The 19,846-nt window shown below is 32.6% G+C and overlaps 1 protein-coding gene across 1 annotated transcript; it reads left to right on the forward strand.

Moving 5' to 3' along the window:
• Positions 1 to 786: 786 nt before the first annotated feature.
• LOC146533588 (myrosinase 1-like) lies at positions 787 to 13,063 on the forward strand. The gene is made up of 11 exons (XM_085194211.1): positions 787 to 955; positions 4,261 to 4,373; positions 4,595 to 4,742; positions 8,201 to 8,367; positions 8,641 to 8,901; positions 9,172 to 9,260; positions 9,543 to 9,690; positions 10,178 to 10,341; positions 10,779 to 10,931; positions 12,285 to 12,376; positions 12,822 to 13,063. The coding sequence occupies exons 1-11, from the start codon at positions 936 to 938 to the stop codon at positions 13,060 to 13,062; spliced, it is 1,596 nt and encodes a 531-aa protein (XP_085050337.1). The 5' UTR covers positions 787 to 935; the 3' UTR covers position 13,063.
• Positions 13,064 to 19,846: the final 6,783 nt, after the last annotated feature.

The following is a 19,846-nucleotide window of genomic DNA, read 5'->3' on the forward strand; positions in this document are numbered from 1 at the left end:
ATCAACGTAATCAAAAGATACGAACATATACACATCGTTTTTCTGCATTTTGTATGAGATCGCCGCGTAATACTATAAGAAGCCTATAACGCGGGGTTGAGTTCTGCCACTCAACACAGCCTACAGAACTCGGCGGAATGCGGAGAATGGAAGCGTTTTAATACGAGGTTCATAGGTTCCTTTTGTCCATGTAAACTGCTATGTGCAATTATAAGATAAATTTTACAACTTTTATAATTCATACTTTCCGTTGACCTACAATACTGAAATTCATACGGAACCATCGATGCGTGAGTTCGACTCGCATTTGACCATTTTGTTAATAAGTTATTTATTTATTGGTGAGATTATTGTTTACAGATGAGGTTAATAACTTCATTAGCACTGGAATGATTGTTAATAATGATGTTTATAACTAAAGTTGTTTTAGTATCGTGTAGACGTAGTAGTTTATCATTTTTCATGAGAATTTTTTTACTTGACGCATAAAAGTACTCAGTACCTACAATTGAGTGAAAAGATTTCGTGAAAATTTGTTTCTCATTTATATAAAGATCGTGATATAGTGTCGTAATATCAAGGACTTTTTTAAGTAACATTTTTATTGTTTAAATAATTAGCAATTATTATTTTTAATAAAATAAAAAGCCTTTTATTATTTTAATTTTATATTATAAATCGTTATTAAATATATAATTTTAAACCTTGAACAATAATAGTAAATTAAATTAATTAGATCTACGTATAAACTTCGTTGTACTGGGTATTTTATCAGCCATCTCACTAGCTCCAGGCCATTCTGTTTCTAAAAATTGTGTTATTCACACGACTCTGACGTTACTTATTTTGCTGTTTTTTTTTACAACAAAAAAAAATAACTTCCAAGGCAACAAATGATTACTTGTATATGCACAGTTTAAGTTAAAAATTTCGGAATGCTGAGATACATTTTGAGGTAAGTCTTTTATATCATTATATTTTATTAATTTTTTGAGATCAATTTCTCTATTCTTATTTTTAAATTATAGTATTGGCAAGTTAAAAAGACTTCTTGACTAAAAAGACTCTTGCTTAAGGCCAAAATAGTTCTCATCTTATTCATCATCATCATCTTGAATTGTTTGTTCATTGAATATCTGAGTTATTACGTTATTTTATAATTGAATTTAAACTTTAACCCCCAACGAAAACAGAAGAGTGTTATAATTTTGACGTATCTGTGTAAATATGATTCTAGAACGTTAATTATAGCCGAGCTAGTTGCATATCTAGATTATTCTAATTTAGAATGATACATTACCCATTTTTTAAATGCTGTTATTTTTTATTAAAATACTAGGGGGCCCGTGTGGGGCTACGCCCGCTTGAAATAGAAATATTAATGAAGATATTGAAAACTAAAGATTCTGTCAATTCAGTGAAACAAATTTGTCAACAGTTAGCAAATTTGTCGAACAAAGTACTTTAAATTGATATAACTTTTTTATTTATGAACCGATTGTAATAAAATAAAACCTATATGTTTTCGGAAGCTTGCCAAAATCCAATAGTGAAAATTGCATCTATTCTATCATGCATCTATCTATTAGTTAAGCCGATTCTGAGATTAGCGATTACAAACGCACAGACAAACAGACAAAAAATTAAAAATCATTGTTTTGGGTTCTATTACATTAATAAAGGATTCCAATAACATTTTTTTTTTAAATATCTTCCAAGAAGAGATATCAAATATTTGCATATATTTTCTTTTCTTTCGTATATTTTGTATTGGTATAAACATCAACTTAGACTGAGGAGGAATATTTAGTGTTAAATCAGTACTCATAAAAAGTACGACGGGCGCCAGCTCATCATACTCGTATAAAGTTTTAGAGCACGCCTACTCGAAGCTTAATTATATTTAATTGAAGCTTCGATTGAAACTGATTTGGAGTATCGTATACTTATTAAGAAAATAAGTTTATTAACCTCCAAATTCTTGAGAACATAAAATTATTATAAGAAAACGAAATAAGTTGCTTATACTGCCTGTAATTGGTGTCTTATCTACATTTTAGTTCTTTTCATGTAAAATAATATTATTTTATAAAATATTTTACGTTCTTTCTATCTAACCTGCTATATATGGGGCTAAGAGTGAAGCTAAGAAAAATAGTTTAATTTATTGACTTGTCGTGATTTTAACGACAAAGTCTTATGTTATGGTGTGAAAATAAAAATTTTGTTATTAATAATAATATTTTATGTTCATTTTAAATACGTTTATCTTCTTTTTTTCAACGCTATGTGAATTGACTTTGGAATAACAGATTTTTACAAACAATAGTACAATGAGCACATTTTGCAAATAAATATATATTTTTTTGAACATGAGGTTAATGCTGTTTTTTATTACAAATTTTCCTTACACTATAACACTCTCGGATAACTCTGTTAGTCGCTTTGTAGCTTTACAGCGATATCCTCCCCATTCGAGAAACTCTGAGAAATCATAATCACTCTCTTTTTCTCTGAGAAACCATAATCACTATGTGGCTGCTTCAGAGGATGTCACGTGTCGTCGGCGGCAAGGGCGTCCTCTGCGGGACTCGGCCTAGACTGGCGCCCGTCGATCGGGCTAGGATTTTTTTTTTCAGTTAATAACTAATTTAATCACAAACAAAGCACAACTGAACGCTTTCTATGTTAAGGCCACACTATGTTTATTATTAAAATCTGATATATAACATACTGACCTGACGTCAAGCTTTTTTCAGCCCTTTATAACTTGTAAGCCGATTAGTTTACGTGCATGAAATTTGATAAAACCCCCTACCTAGCATATTCATTCATTTATTTCATCATGTCATTCAGTTCAAGAATATAACATTTCAACAATTTAAATCAAATGGTTATTGATATATTTACGTTTAAAAACCATCATTTTGTGACTGATTCACTTACTAGAATCCTTTAACCGGTAAGTACCGGTAAGTATTCGTTTCGGCAGTACAACATATGTATACTTAAATTGGAACGAGAAGATTAGCATGGCCCCTGCGCAAAGATGAGTCACTAGTAGCCACTAGGCACCAAGCCAAATACCAACCTAATAGTCCAGTGCAAGCTGAAAGTACACTAAGTTGTAAATGTTATATCAATTAAAGCCTGTACAGAACTCGGCAATCATGTAAATGTCCCATTCTTTTGTCAGTGACGTGCAGAACGACGTATTATTAAACATTTAAATTGGAAATTAAAGATTCTTTGTAATTATACTAAAAATTGGCCTTTGGCACTGTGGAATGGCCTACCCGCGGCAGTGTTTCCAGGTCGGTACGATATGGGTACCTTCAAAAAGCGCGTCTATCTCCACCTCAAAGGCTGGCAACGGACCTGTAGCTCCTCTGGTGTTGCACGGGGTCGTGGGCGACGGTGATCACCATCAGGTGACCCGAACGCTCGTTTGCCTTGTCCTTTTTCCATAAAAAATAAAAAAAAAAATTGTTTATTTTTTTGGTCTTGTAATGAGTTTGTGTAAAGCGCTTTGAGTTCCGCTAGCGCTGCTGTGCGAAATTTATTTATCTTGTGAATCTAAAAAAATATATGAGATATATTTTTAAATTCAATTAAATAATTATAATGTATTATTTTAAATTGTGAAGTTCCCAGAAATATTAAGTAATGTAATATTCTACCACCTTTTTCTTTGTTTTTATTACATTTTTTGTTATAATTGCGTAGTTTAAGTTTAATTCAGATTTGTACTCTCAAGTAGGTATTACCTGTAGTGTGTTAGTAATTTAGTTTTTAGCTTCACGCTGTGTTTCCACACATAGCCTGCTATGTGTAGGTAGAGGAAACAGAGGAACAGAAGTGTTAAGACATTTCCGTTTCCCATTTTCCGCTGAATTTTGGAGACATTGCGTGTTCCATGGTGGAACCCAACGCCGCTCTATTCCTCGTCGCCAGAGCGAGGAACTGCAGCATATTAAATATTTCACTCCCCCGAGTGGGAATGGAACCATCAACCAACGCATTTACGGTCACATTCTTGTGGTTCTGCGCCACTACAAAACTTTAATGTTTCTAAATAAACGATAAGCGGAGAACGGAGTGACTTATTTTCTACTATTACTATACTTTTTCTTTTTTTTTCTACTACTTATATTCTATTTTTAAGGTGTCATTCCCACTAAGAAAAATAATAATTTAAAAAAATCATAATATTTTATTTAGTCTCTTATATGTTTGTAAAATCCAATATATTTATTTCAGTTTCAATTTGCTGTTAACAATTATCGAATGTACAGACCTGCAGTTTCCTCCAGGATTTATGTTTGGTGCCGCTACATCTGCTTATCAAGTTGAAGGTGCTTGGAATGTTAGCGGTGAGTCGAGATATATTAGCTTCACGTTGCAGGGTAGGCAGAGGGAACCTAGAGTTAAGACACTTCGTTCTCATTAATTCACTTCCGTTCCTCATTTTTCACCAACTTCTGGAGACATTGAGTGTTGTATGGCGAAACTCAACGCCGCGTTTTGCCCAACTGGTATCGACAAGGAAAATGAAAATATTTAAATAACTTTTAATAATAAGTTGTTTTTGCAGATAAAGGAAAAAACATATGGGATCACATGATACACAAGGACCCAACTATCATAGCAGATCATAAAAACGGTGACACAGCTTGTAATTCTTATTATCTTTGGAAAGAGGATATCCATATAGCTCAGGAATTGGGTTTACATTTCTACAGGTAAATTAAGCTTTATAAACTTTTAAAAAAACCCCTTGGACGCAAAAGCTTATTGTAGCGGAATGGGTTCAACTTTCGAACATAGTAACACTACTGTAACTACTCTACTGACTGACTGACTGATTCTGTCACTCTACTGTAACCATTATCTTTTTTTTAGATTGACACTGTATCCCCTATATAGCAAGGTAGGCAGAGGGTAACCTAGTGTTAAGACACTCCATTCCCATTAAGACATTTCCTTTTCCCACTTTAAGACATTTCCTTTACACACACATTAAGACATTTCCTTTTCCACTTTTTGACGATTTCTGGAGGCGTTGCCTGTTGATAGCCAAGCCTATATTTACAACTCTATATTATGACACGTATAATTACGACAACAATTCTCTACAAGAAATCGTGTTAAGATTAATTTACTTATAAAAACTATGATCAAGTTCGTAATACTGCATTATTGGGTTGCTTTGTTATTATCTTAACAAACAACTGGCCAATTACATATATTATTTATATATATAGAATATGATACTTATTTGTTTCAGCATATACTAGAGTAAACCAAAAAATAGTGTTGATATTCCGTTTTTCAATTTCCTTTGTGGGTTCGATTCTCACAATATAAATGGGGTCTTAAGCTACGACTGGTTTTGGGTTCTATCCCCACTCGAAGAGATGAAATACTTATTTAAGAAAGTGGGGGTCTTAACACTAGGTTCCCTCTGCCTACCCTACTGTGTGCGATGATGATGTAGATTTTTTTGATTTGGCTACTTCTTCATTTGTTATCTACTAGTATTCGTTTTATTTGAGCATCCTTTCAGATAAAACATACCAGAGGTTTTCAGGAGTGTCAATTGGTTTGATTTTTGATAAAGGAAAGATACATACCCTTTATCAATAATCGAACAAATCGACAAGGACAAGCAATACGGCACTGGCTTCTGATCAATTGCTTTTGTCATCATTGTGTTGTTTTTCATTTAAAATAGCCACAACCATTTTTTGTCTCTAAATTTGATTCCTCGGTATCTGTTAATGATATCTTTATGAAATATACACTAAACTTGAAATTATATATGTTTTTCAATGCATGTTGCAAGGAAAAAGATTATTTTAGAGGCCACGTATATATATGTGAATTGGAACTTACCGGTATTTATTAATTACCCATCTATTCTATATGTTATAAATAAAATAAGTAGTAGAACATGCCTTAAAATAATAAAAATTTTTAGAAATGCATGTCACCTTTTATACGTTCTTATAACATTTGTTCTTATAACTTGATGTGGCACAGATAAAAATGTGTAAAAATATTAAAAATGTTCACTTCATAAGAATATTTTCAATGAATACTGAGAATTTTTTTTTACGTTAAGAGTTGTAGCCCCCATAACTCCCTTACTTTAGGGGTAAGAATAAAAAATGTCGCAATTTTAAAAACTATTCATTGGGTGCCAGAGCAGTTTTGCCATGCTTATATTGCTAGCCTCTTTAGGTTTCGATTTTCGTCAGGTTTAGATCTCGTATATAATAAACTTACTTAAAAGTTACATGCTATAAGTATATTACATAACAATTTGCTTATATAAATATATAATAAATACATAAATAAAATAAAATAAATAAATAATAAAAATATTAACCTACAAAAACAATAATTACATACATACAAGTAAATATTATAGCGAAAATAACAAATTAAATATTAAAATTGTTTAAGCAAGGGCCCTTAGTTTGACCATCCGTTCCTTATTTTCCGTCCAATTTTCGAGAAGTTTTGCATGTTGAGTGGCGGAACTCAACGCCGCGTCTTGTCTTATTATCAGAGTGCGGAAATAAAAATAGTTCATACACTCAAAGGGGAATTGAACCTACAACCAGCATAGTATCGAGTTTTAGACAAGTATAAATGGACAGTGCTATCGTAGCGTTAAAGTATTAATCTTATCCAATAATATATAAAAAAAATTAAAGTAAGGTATTTTTTTTTAGCACATGGCAGGTTAGGCAAAGGGAACCTGGGAACCTTGTGTTAACCTTTTATTGTATGAATTAACAAAACGTTGAAGAAAAAATGTTTCACAATAGCTTTATTTAATTATTAATAAGAATTTATTATAAGAAAAATAATAAAAAAGTTATTTATTTTAATTTTTTTTTGCGGAACCATGTATGGGCTCGTATGCACTGAGACAATAACCATTACAGACATATATGGTATTTTACGCAGCGCAACGAAGAATAACAACAAAATTATTAAATATTATAGAAAAAAAAAATAATATCTATTATGCGTGAAATTGAAATAAACAGTTTCTTTTTTATTGTAGCTTAGTAAAACTTTACACTTGGAACGTTTAGTGTAGATATTTACAGAACGTATTCCCACATTTTATTTATATAAGTAGGATTTTTAGAAAGTGGACTATCCCATAGGGTATACATAAAGTTTTTTATTAAATGATTAATTTGATCGTATATATTTTTAATTCTTATTATTTTTATTAAAAGTTTAAAAAAAATAAATAAAAAATATATAGGGATTTATTCACACTTTATCGGGAGATCAGAAGAAACGGAATGCCAAACGTTAATGTTATAGCACACATATAATTTTCAGGGAGCTTTTTACTCGATCTTCTTTCAACATCATCAATATAAAGTTCCTATCAATATCTCTTAATCATACCAATTTGTTTTAAATATTGATATTTGGCAAGAACAAAGCAGCTCACGCTCACGCTCTTTCCTCCGTTGCAGAGGAAGGAGGCAGAGCGAACCTAGCGACATTGAGTATTGAATTGCAGAACTCAACACCGCGGTTTGCCTGCCCTAGCAAGGAAATTAAACATAATAATAATTATTACCCTGAATAACATCGAATCCATGACCATTGGTCATACGCTATCCTTCTGAGCCACTATGACATCCAAATCTAATAAATATTTGAAAAACACTTAAAAAAACTGATCAAAACAAACTATAAACGTTTGTCGTAGTTATCATAATTTTTCTAGACATTGTAGGTTAATGTTAAATTTACTGTTTTCAAAACAAATAAATAAACATGTTCTTACCTTATCTGCTATCTCTAAGTACTAAATATTTATAGTTATTTATTGCTCTTACATATATATTTTTTTCACTTTTCAAACTTGAGATGAACGCTGTTAGCCCTACTGGTCTTTACAGCTGTACTGGTTGGGTAGGGAAGAGGGTACTCTGTCCCTAAGAATCGCCTATATGTACTTATTGGGTATCTTTATATTAAACATTATACAGTCTACTTCTTTCATTTACTAGAGTAGCTAGGACTAGGGTAGCTAGGGTTCAGTGTTCCCTATTGAAGAGACATAAGGCACTGTCCTCAATGACATACCTACATGTTGCTATTGTGACACCACAAGCTATAAAAGGCGGTACAAAAAGTAATAATATGTATATTTTTTTAGATTTTCCGTATCGTGGACCAGAATATTACCAACAGGATTTCCGAATAAAATAAGCAAAGATGGCATCTACTATTACAACAAACTCATAGATGGATTACTTAAGAAAGGAATCGAACCTGTTATAACCTTATATCATTTTGACCTACCACAGAGCTTACAGAATTTAGGTAAGGCTTTTTGTTTTGTTTTTTTACGGTTAAAGCCGTCGTGTCGTAGCGGCATAACGTCTGACTGTAGAAGCGACGGGTGTGAGTTTGACGGTTCAACATGCAATATCTCCTAAAACGAACGGAAAATGGAGATTAGAGAAATAATGGACTTAATTAACACTAAGTTCCCTTAGCCTACTCTGCTATGTTAGAAAAAGCGAGAAACTGACTTTTGCTTTTATAAATCCTATACAAAAATATAGTAAAGTCTTTTATTACAATTGTTTTCAGGTGGCTGGGCAAATCCGCTTATAGCAGACTGGTTTTCGGACTATGCCAGAGTCGTCTTCAGCCATTTCGCTGATAGAGTCAAAATCTGGTTAACTATTAACGAACCTCTATTTGTCTGTGATTACGTATACAATGGGGAACACCTCGTACCAATGGTTGAGGAGAAGGAGATAGGTCCATATGTATGTAATAAGAATGTTTTATTGGCTCATGCGAAGGCTTGGAGGATATATGATGAGGAGTTTAAGCCCGAATATCATGGTATATTTATATTTTTAGCTTGTGTTGTTTTTACTTTAAGTAAGTTACTTTACTCTAATATTGATCATTTATGCATAATTGATAAATATAAATAATAAAACCGCCTACACTGCCTAAAAAAAATATTTTGATTTGTCATTTACAATTTTTTCCCTTGTCTTAAAAGCTAAAATTGTCTGAAAGAACAATCGAATAAAATCGGTCCAATTCTTAAGGTGCTGCGCTTCTTTCACTTAGAATGAGTACGTAATATAACTTTCTTTACTACAGGAATGGTATCAATAGCAAATAATCCTATCTGGCTTGAAGCTAAATCTTACAAGGATGAAGATTTGGCGGAACTTGCACGAGAATTTGGAGTAAGAAATTAAAATATTAGTATTGTGCCAAATTTCATACTTTTCTAAATTTCATAATTTTCATAAAAAGGGAGGGGTACAAAGGTTTGCTTCACGTATTAATATATATATAGATTTATATTTTATTTGAACTTTTTGCTCTTTTGTCCATCTACAAGAAAGGAAGGTGCTAAGCTGGTTTGGACACGTCGAACGAACGAGTGATAAACTCACTCATTCGTTCGTTCGACGACTAGACCAGCTGAGCTTAAAAATAGTTACGCTAATATTTTGTATATTTAGATGGGCCGATATTCTCATGCAATATACACAAAAGAAGGCGGTTGGCCACCAAGAATTGAAAAGTTAATGGCAGAATATAGTAAAAAACATGGACATTCACGTTCCAGGCTTCCGCCTTTTAGTGAAGAGGAAAGAAAACTTGTTCAAGGTATATAAGTAGAACCACTTTTAATAAAAAATATTATTTTATTAGTACTGCTTGAATTATAATTAATATTTATATTAGAAAAGAGAGATTGCCTTTTATTTTGATATTATAAAATAAATTTTATAAATATTAATTTGACTCCGTCAAAGAATCTTAAGGATAATTATTTTGGAAAACACCCAGCTTGTCCATTTTTATTATATAAATTGATGACTGATGAGTGGCAGATCCGAAATAATCAGATCAAAAATACCTCAGATAAAACTAAAAACATAATTAGAGTTACACAAATCCAAATATTAGGTGGATTCTAAGCGGTGCGGCGGTGGCGTAGGACAAAATCCTGCTGATATAGTCTACATTTTACTTTTAATTTTAGTTAATATTCAAAAGCCCGATAGACAAATATTGAGGAAAAAGTAAAAAATGGAGTATCTCTGCTTTTTATATACACTTACTAATATTATAAAATTAAAATATTTTACAGGTACATACGATTTCTACGGCTTGAATCACTACACAACTCGTCTGGTTCGCCCAGCGAGGATAAATGAAGTACCTGGACCTTGGTTCCTGCAAGGGTCGAAGGAACTCAACATAGTATTAGAAGAAGATCCAAAATGGCAGTATAGTGATTTTAAAACGATCGCAGTATGTATGGTTAACTAACGCTATAATCTTTGTATCTTTTCTTATCTTTGTTTATAATTATTAGTTATAAATATATATATATATATATATATATATATATATATACATATTAGCTTCTCCTGTATCATACACATAGCAGGGTAGGTGGGAAACCTGGGAACCTAGTGTAAAGACACTCTGTTCTAATTAAGACACCCCTGTTTCCCATTACTTACCGCCGAATTCTTCAGGCATTGTGTGTTGATTGGCGTAACTCAAGTGGCGTTCTTTTCTAAGAACTTTTATTTGTATAATGTTTATTACAATAGTCCACATATTCATCAAAATCGGTTCAGTGATTATTGGGCTTATTCATGCACTGTAACTGACAACTAATTGAAATAAACTATTTTTTTTATTACAATTATTTAATTTTGAATTAAAATATTTTATTATAGATAACTCCGGAAGGTGTTCGCAGACAAATGGTGTGGATACAAAAGAAATATAACAACGTTAGTATACTCATCACAGAAAATGGCATCGGCAGTTTTGACCTCGGAGACTATGATTCGGTTAGAATTGGATACATACAAAGTTATTTGAGACAGGTACGTTCACTGCGACTTATAATCTTAATCTATATATATAAAATCGAAAAGTCACTCACTCATCACGAAATCTCAGAAACTACTTGTGCTAGGAATCTCAAATTTTGCATAGGAGTTATTTATAGGACGTAGGTGCTCGCTAAGACGGGAATTTGCAATATTCGACTTCTAAGGGGTTGTTTTTGGGGTCAAAAGTTTGTATGAAACTTCGTTACTATAAATGCTAGGAGTCTCAAATTTTGCATAGATGTCACTATGACGTAGTCATGGAGACAGAAATTAATAATAACATAGTTCACGCGGGTGAAACCGCGAGCGGGCCGCTAGTCTATATATATAAAATCGAAAGGTCACTCACACATCACGAAATCTCAGAAACTACATGTGCTAGGAATTTAAAATTTTGCATAGGAGTTACTTATTGGACGTAGGTGCTCGCTAAGACGGGAATTTGCAATATTCGACTTCTAAGGGGTTGTTTTTGGAGTCGAAAGTTTGTATGAAACTCCGTTACTACAAATGCTAGGAGTCTCAAATTTTGCATAGATGTCACTATGACGTAGTCATGGAGACAGAAATTAATAATAACATAGTTCACGCGGGCGTAACCACGAGCGGGCCGCTAGTACTTTATATATATATTTCGTCGTGGCGCAGCGGCACAAGGGTGTGACTATAAAGCGACGGTTGTGGGTTCGATCCCCACTCGAGGAAGTAAAATATTTATTTACGTTTATATTTCCATTTCTATGCTCTGGTGTCGAGGCAAAGCGCGGCGTTGAGTACTGCCACTTAAAACGCAATGCCTCCATAATTCGGCAGAAAATGGGGAACGGAGTGTCTTAACACTAGGTTCCCTCTATCTACCCTGTTGTGTGCGGGATACAGCGTGAAGCTGATTTAATTTTTTTTTATATATATATTTTACCTACATTTTCGCTTTCGTGGGCAAATAAATAGAAATAGCTAAGAGTTTTTTAAAACACATGAATTTTATCATCGTTATAATTTTTAAATGCCCAAGCTAACTTTGATCGCAGGCGCAGTTGGTTGTATCGAAACAATTAATGTGACTTAATTTAGGTTATAGACTTCATCGTCGTATAAACTAATTAACACTATATAAATTTTCCATTAAACCTTCACCTTTTAGTTCCTTCAGCTTTACGTTATTAATATAAATAGATAAGTTACGGTATATTTTATCTTTCTTCATAAGAAAAGAAGACAGAGATCCTGGAGATTTTATTTTCGTAGCTCTTTTAGAGATAAAAAATAAATGTGAAAGTAATTTTAAATTTATTTGAACTTATAACACTATTAGATATTAAAAAAAATCAAATTTATTTACAGATTCTTCTTGCTATCAAAGAAGATGGTGTGAACGTTATGGGTTACACTGTTTGGTCACTTATGGATAATTTTGAATGGATGTTTGGATATACGTAAGTACTTTAAAGTCATTAAAAGTAATTTTTTATAAATACATTTCTATCATTTATCAAGATTCAACGGAATGTAGTGGCTGAGTTCATCTTTTTGATAAAAAAAATGCTTACACGCATACCTTTTTGTTCTATTATAATACATTTCATCAATTTCGTTGGGGAATCAAGAATAAGTTAGCATTCTCCATTTTTACCAACGAAAAAACCAAAGGAGGATCTCAATTTAAAATTTAAATTTCAATATCTTAGCGAGTATTTCGAAAAACCCGTCATTGAGGAGGGTATAAGGGGTATCTTAAATCATAGGGTTAAGGGAAGGTCAGGGAAAATATCATCCCTTTTAAAATTACATTCAAATCCTTGTGATTATCCCATATTTATTTTATCTTAAAGGCCTCCTACTTTTTTTAATAATAATAACCATTTTTTTTATATTTTTCAGAATGAAATTCGGCCTCTACCATGTGAATTTCAGTGATCCTCTGCGAAAACGTAAACCTCGAGCTTCAGCATACTACTATTCTAGTGTAATTAAGCATCATTCGTTAGATGTACCACATCACTCTCATTATCATAGAAAGCAATTAAAAATACTAGCAAATGAGGCAAAAAATGATCAGTATTCGTTGTTTTTGATCGTTTTAAGTTATTTTATTGTTAAATTAAACGTTAAAAAATTCTGAATGTTTCTTTTATTTCTATTGTTGCGCTGATACTTTTATTTTTCTCATATAATTTTACTAGGCCAAGTTATAAAAAAACTCGTCAGTCTCGTACTCGTCAGAAGTTGTTAGTATATATTTGTATTTCGTATAAAGGCGTGTCTTTTTATTAGTTAGTTTAAAGGGTTTCCAAAAATTGAATCTTTAAGTTAATAAAGATAATATTTTTGGAATGTTAAGGTGCTATAATATGGCGTCTTAACCCTTTGGGAGTGATGTGGCAATTTCACAATTATATTGACCCGGTCTCCTTCCTTCCTCCTGGCATTATTCCCGGCTATTGCCAAGGTCTGCCTTCTTTCTCAATCTACTCCACTTTGCACGGTCTATTATATAGGTAGGTATATTGGACCCGGTCTATAAAATATAAATTATCTTCGCGCATTTATTAAAATCTCCGACTACGTCTTGGCCTTTGGTTCTACTCATATGTCAACCTCGTACCTACCTACCAACAACATAAGCAAGCCTCGATTGAGCGTACATTGCCCGAGCGGCCTTTGAACGAGTTGACAACTACGTTGACAAATAAATTGTAGGGTAGAATGTAAAAGAAGCGATGACTCGCCTAAAGTGGCGTGATCGAAGGTCACAAATAGAAAACTATTAAGTTAATATTTACAGTATTTTATTCACTGTAATTTTATTTCTAAATTCAAAATAATATTTAAAAACATAATTAAATATTTCTTACTTAATGAAAAAAAAAATGGCATAAAATAGTAAAATACAAAGTAACATTCCAATGAAATCATGTTAGTAAAAGCAATTGAAATATACTTATTTGATATACTTCGATATACTTATCGACAACATTATTATATATCCACAATAAGGATTGCGGCGACATCTATTGTTATTAGATCACGAGTATATAATTTATGTAAATTTTATTTTATATAATGAAAACACGTTGTTTTCAAAACTAAAAAGAGAAGCCACTGACGAGTTTTACAGCTGTACCAACTAATATAATATTGCTTATCTACCTTGTTCACTTCACCTTTTGTGTGATTATAGTCTGCAATTACAACGAGGTTTCCTGCATCATTTTCCGATTTTCTAATATGTAAATAGACTTTATAAGGGTTTGAATATAGCTTACAAGCAAATATTTCTAAATTTATTTTATTTTTAATATACAGGGTGTCCCAGGAGTCAACGATAAAACGAAACCAGGTGATAGACCAAGTCGTGACAGTTATGAGAAAAATATAAAAAAAAAACTTTGTCTTGTATTTTTCATATTATATTGATTTTAAAAAATATCGCAAAAACCGACACCCTGTGATGGTTTTTCAAATCCCAGGACTACAAATATTACTCTTTCTTCATTTTTTTTTCTGTAATGTAATCATGAGTAATCCTTCTGTGAATAACAGTTTAAGATTTATACATACCTGCATCAGTTTTCAATAAAATGTGGTGTTTTTGCCAAACTTTAAATTCAAAATATTTACTACACGCAACTTTAACCGACTGTACTATAAAAAAAATGTACTACACTGTTTTTGCAAGTAACTTTAAAAGTTGGCGCATTTAATCTGGATTCCGAAATAGTACGACACTTGCTGGATTACTTCTTTGTTGAAGAGAGAAAAATCGAAATACACGATAATCGGGATGACGTTCAGCGTTTTGGTATCTTTTCCGATACATTCTAGCTGCAGCATTTGCATTACATAACCATTCTCCATGAATGAAATGCATATTGGCAATGTGTCAAAGACCGAGTATATGGCCTGCGAGAGCCCGGACTCGCGCACTATCCTTATAAGTCCTGGGTCAGCCCCTAAGTTGGAAAAGTTCAGGTACCTTGGATCCGTCATGCACGAGTCTGGAGGCATCGATCACGATCTCCATGGCCGGATAAGAGTTAAGACGGTATCCTGCGATCACAGACCACACCAGTGACCTCCCGCCACTTAGCCCAGGCAACGCTTATCCGACTTAGGGGCTGGCCCAGGACTTATAAGGACATTGCTCGAGATTTCAATAAATTCGATCGATTTTCAATAAAGATTTTTTTTTATATTTTTCTCATAACTGTCACGACTTGGTCTATCACCTGGTTTCGTTTTATCGTTGACTCCTGGGACACCCTGTGTATATATATAAAATCGAAAGGTCACTCACTCATCACGAAATCTCAGAAACTACATGTGCTAGGAATCTCAAATTTTGCATAGGAGTTATTTATAGGACGTAGGTGCTCGCTAAGACGGGAATTTGCAATATTCGACTTCTAAGGGGTTGTTTTTGGGGTTGAAATTTTGTATGAAACTTCGTTACTACAAATGCTAGGAGTCTCAAATTTTGCATAGACGTCACTAGGACGTAGCCATGGAGACAGAAATTAATAATAACATAGTTCACGCGGGTGAAACCGCGAGCGGGCCCCTGGTACTAGTATAAATATATATTCTTTATGTTAATAAAATACAATTCTAAAACAACGCAAAATAATACAAAAACGCACATTATCTAGAATAGAGATAGTATGAAATTATAACCATTCTACTAAGGTGGTAGTCCAGTAGACACTTACCTTACTGCTGACATGGTAATCTCTTGGACGTGGACTCTTTCTTTCTTGCATGCACCCGTGGGCTACCTGAGACCACCTGTTATACTCGTATATTATCCGATCCGTAAACTCATCACAGTAAGGTACTGGAAGCGGCGATGCTTAAATTTAAAAACCAGTGGTATATGATAAACCGAAATTTGTATATCGCGGGGTCCATTAGACTACCACGTGAATCGCAGAGGGTTAATAATATAAATACAGACAGCATTGACTGCTAATAGTCAATTAAGCAAATTCTCAGAAGGGACAATCGAAAAAGAGGTTTTTTAATTTTAAATTGATTTGTATTCTCTACTATTATTATATTGTTGATTTTTGTCACCATCTTCAGTAATACGTAATGAAAAATTGTAAAAATTGGTTTATAAAGTTTATTGTTGACACAGTTTCTTTGAGCAAGCCAAATACTGTGGTACCATAAATTTTTATTAAGTCCGATGTGTTTTTGAAAGAATATTTTTACAACGCCATATTAATGTTTCGTGCTTAATAACGATTCTTGTTTTACCTTCACCCATTTTCTTTATTTTGTTGAGAGGGTGCTAATAAAATCAATATCTCGTTGAGTTTCTAGGTTCACTGTTCACCTTTATGTGGAATACGATGTGAAAATAAATAAAAAAAATAAGGAAACATAAAATACAGTATTATACCTAACCACCAATATGTCACTTGTTGCATTTGACCAGCGTAGACAAAAAATGTCATAGACGCGACGAAGCAGGGTAGGCAGAGGGAACCTAGTGTTAAGACAATCCATTCCCCACTTTTTAATTTTTATACGTTAAAATTTTTATACATTTTTCCTTAATAAATAGTAAAATTAATGTTGTGCATTCACATATTAAGTGTTTTACGTATTTTGTACATTTTTAGGTAAACGCAGAATAAAAATAAATAATCACAGTCACTTAACAATATGATAAGTAGGTAATCAAAACGTCCATGAATCAATATTAATATAAGAATTTATAATAAAAAGACAATTTACACTAATTTTCTTTGTAGTTGAAACAAAGTTTTATTTATAACTTTTATTGCTTTATGTTTATTTTAAGGTGTTTAATTTTGAATACTTGTTTTTTTACATTCCTTTATTAATTATATTATCTATATTAATTTTTTTTAACATTTTTTAAACTTTTATTTAACGTTTTTTTTAACTTACCTTCAAGCTTAACTGTAGGTACACTATACAACAAAACATAAGGTCCTACTCGAGAAATATTTTGTTCAAATTAACATTCTTAAATTCGTAAAATATTATGAATGGAATGTCCTATTTAAATAATTCAAAAAGTAAACTTGTATTGTTAGTATTGAAATAGTTTTGAATATTAATTTATTTATCCTATATCTTATAAAACAAAATCGCTTTTCGTGTCTGTATGTTGTTTCTAACTCTTCTTCTTCTAAATCACACAACGGATTTTGATGCGGGTTTCACCATTAGGTCGAGTATTTTTCATAGAAGGTTTATATATAGTTTATTATTTGTACATTCTTATGTAAATTTACATAAATACGATACATGTGTATAAAGTCCTACCCGTTGAGACACTTTCGCGCATGCGCTGCTTTAATGGTAAGTACTACATGAAAAAAATGTAGTGGAGTATTGTTCCTCTTAATAAAATCTACAAAAAAGTCCGCGACGGCATATTCGTATCTTTTAAGAATAACGCGTAGTGATCATTTTTCTGTCTAAAAATAATAATTTCAATATATTTTTTATTGCGAGTCATATTTTTCCATAATGGTATTAATCCTTATCCTTTAAAATACTTTATTAATTTTCTACGTTAAACGAAGATAAAATTTGCTTTTACACTATTTCGAAATTGCGAATTGTTTTAGAGAAAAACGCATTTAATTGTTGACACATCACTTCGTTGACACCTCAGCTGTATGTTACTCAAGTTCCACTTATCCCTTACTCTCAGCATATAAATAAGTACATTAGTTACGTTGGCCATTTAATGTAGATCAAAACTGTCTTTTACTGTTTTTCATTTTAACAAGTACTAAGTTGTTACAATATCAAAAAATCCTTGCTGCGAAACGGCTCGCCACTCGCCATGCGTCCCTCCGCGCCCCGCGACGTTTTACTTATACAAGCGCGTCCGCCGCGCCCGCCTGCCTTACACGCATCGGTGGTTCAGTGCTAGAATGCTCGCCTGCCACGCAGGCGGCCCGGGTTCGATTCCCGGCCGATGCATTCTATTTAATTTTCCTCACAGACAGCCACGTAGTGCTTGCTTTTCATCAGGGACAGAATACCCTCTTCAGCATTAACCACAAGCTCGAAAAAAAACCTGCCTGCCTTTATAGCAACGAAGATTTAGATGCGTTTGCACATATAGGATAATTCGAGTTGAATGTATTATTTCAGCGCGATATATTCTGTTTCATATTTTTTGTAGTAGTTATTAGTAGGTAGGTTTTTGTTTATAATTTCTTCCGTTTAAAAATAGTCATTAACTATCTAAAAAAAGTCATTTAAATATATTTTAATAAGTACTTGAAAAGATTAGTAGCACAGATTTAAAATTACGGTACCTACTAAAAAATCCTTGCTGTGTAAAACAATTGGAAAATCCTTATTGAAACTACGAAAATGCGGGTTGCATTAGGGTTTAATTAATTTTCATATTATCTTAAGTGCTTTGCAAACATACATTATATGATTAATCCAGCAGCTAAAGCGGGCGAAGCCGCAAGAGGGTCGCTAGTTTAGATATAATTTGATTATCAATTTGAGGATTTCTATTTGAGGAAATGAAATATTTATCTACACAGCTAGGGCAAAGCGCGGCGTTGAGTTTCGACACCCAACACACAATGCCGCCAGGATACCGCGGAAAGTGGGGAACGGAGTGTCTTAACACTACGTTCTTTCTGCTTACCCTGCTTTCGGCGGGATACAGAGAATTTGAAAGATAAAGATTACTTTAAAGGTATAAATAACATGGTTTGATTATGGTCAGCATTTCGGTAAAAAAGTAATTGTATTGTCAAAACTACTGTAGTACATACGGTATCAAACATTTTTTTTTGGATATATGGATATGTCTTTTAATTTTGTAGAATATTTTTTGCTCTATCTTCAATAATTTCTGCAGCGCATTCAATGAAAGACATTTTATGGTAATTCCTTTTACTCCTTAGTTTACATTATTGAATTATTAGTTGGGATCGCTAATATATATACTCTATGTATGTATGTATGCATGTATGTGTAATGAGTGATGGAGAGCATACTAATGCAGAAAGAATTTTTGAAATGGTTACAATAGTTAATGAGTTTATTCCTTCCAAACATACATACAAGCATTTCTTCTTTACAATATTAGTTCAGATATAGATTATAATTCATAATATAATTCGAACGGAAATCGGAGAACAAAGTGTCCTGACACTAAGGAAAAATATTGAAGCTTTAGCTGCGAATATTCGCACTAGACGTTATATCGCTTAGCATATTTAAGATTTTAGCTGCAACACAACCGTTAGAGCAACTAGGGATGTACTTATAAAACGAACGACCACAGTGTCTCAGTAGTAACAATGTGTTCGTTCAAAGCAGTCAGTCTTTGGTAAGTGTGTTCAAGTTAATTATAAAAGAATCGTCTCCTTTTTTTATATATTATTCATATATTACTTGTTAATTAATTACTATTAATTTTTATTTTGTTGAGTTTGTGTAGTATTTAAATTATATTATTCTACATATTTTTTTAAATAACATAAGTTAGACAAATTCCATGCCAAATGAATTTATCTTTTTAATATTAAACAGAAATAAATAAGTTACAAATCAATAGACTCTTGTCTTAAATTTGTGCTATGCAATATATATTTTTTCATTTTTTTGTGATTGTGGCTGTAAAACAATAATTCATTTAAAACTAATTCACAAGAAATCGACAAGCTCAAAAGAAAACTCGCTCAGAGATTGTTCCGTACAAAAATCAACTTCACGCTTTATCCCGCACACAGCAGGGTAGGCAGAGGGAACCTAGTGTTAAGACACTCCATTCCCCTCTTTCTGCCGAGTTCTGGAGGCATTGCATGTTGAGTGGCAGAACTCAACGCCGCGTTTTGCCTCGACACCAGAGCGAAGAAATGGAAATATAAATTTAAATAAATATTTCA

This window comes from Heliconius melpomene, chromosome 12 (genome assembly GCF_056956725.1).
Source record: "Heliconius melpomene rosina isolate 202511_hmr_F chromosome 12, ASM5695672v1, whole genome shotgun sequence".
NCBI classification, from domain to species: domain Eukaryota; kingdom Metazoa; phylum Arthropoda; class Insecta; order Lepidoptera; family Nymphalidae; genus Heliconius; species Heliconius melpomene.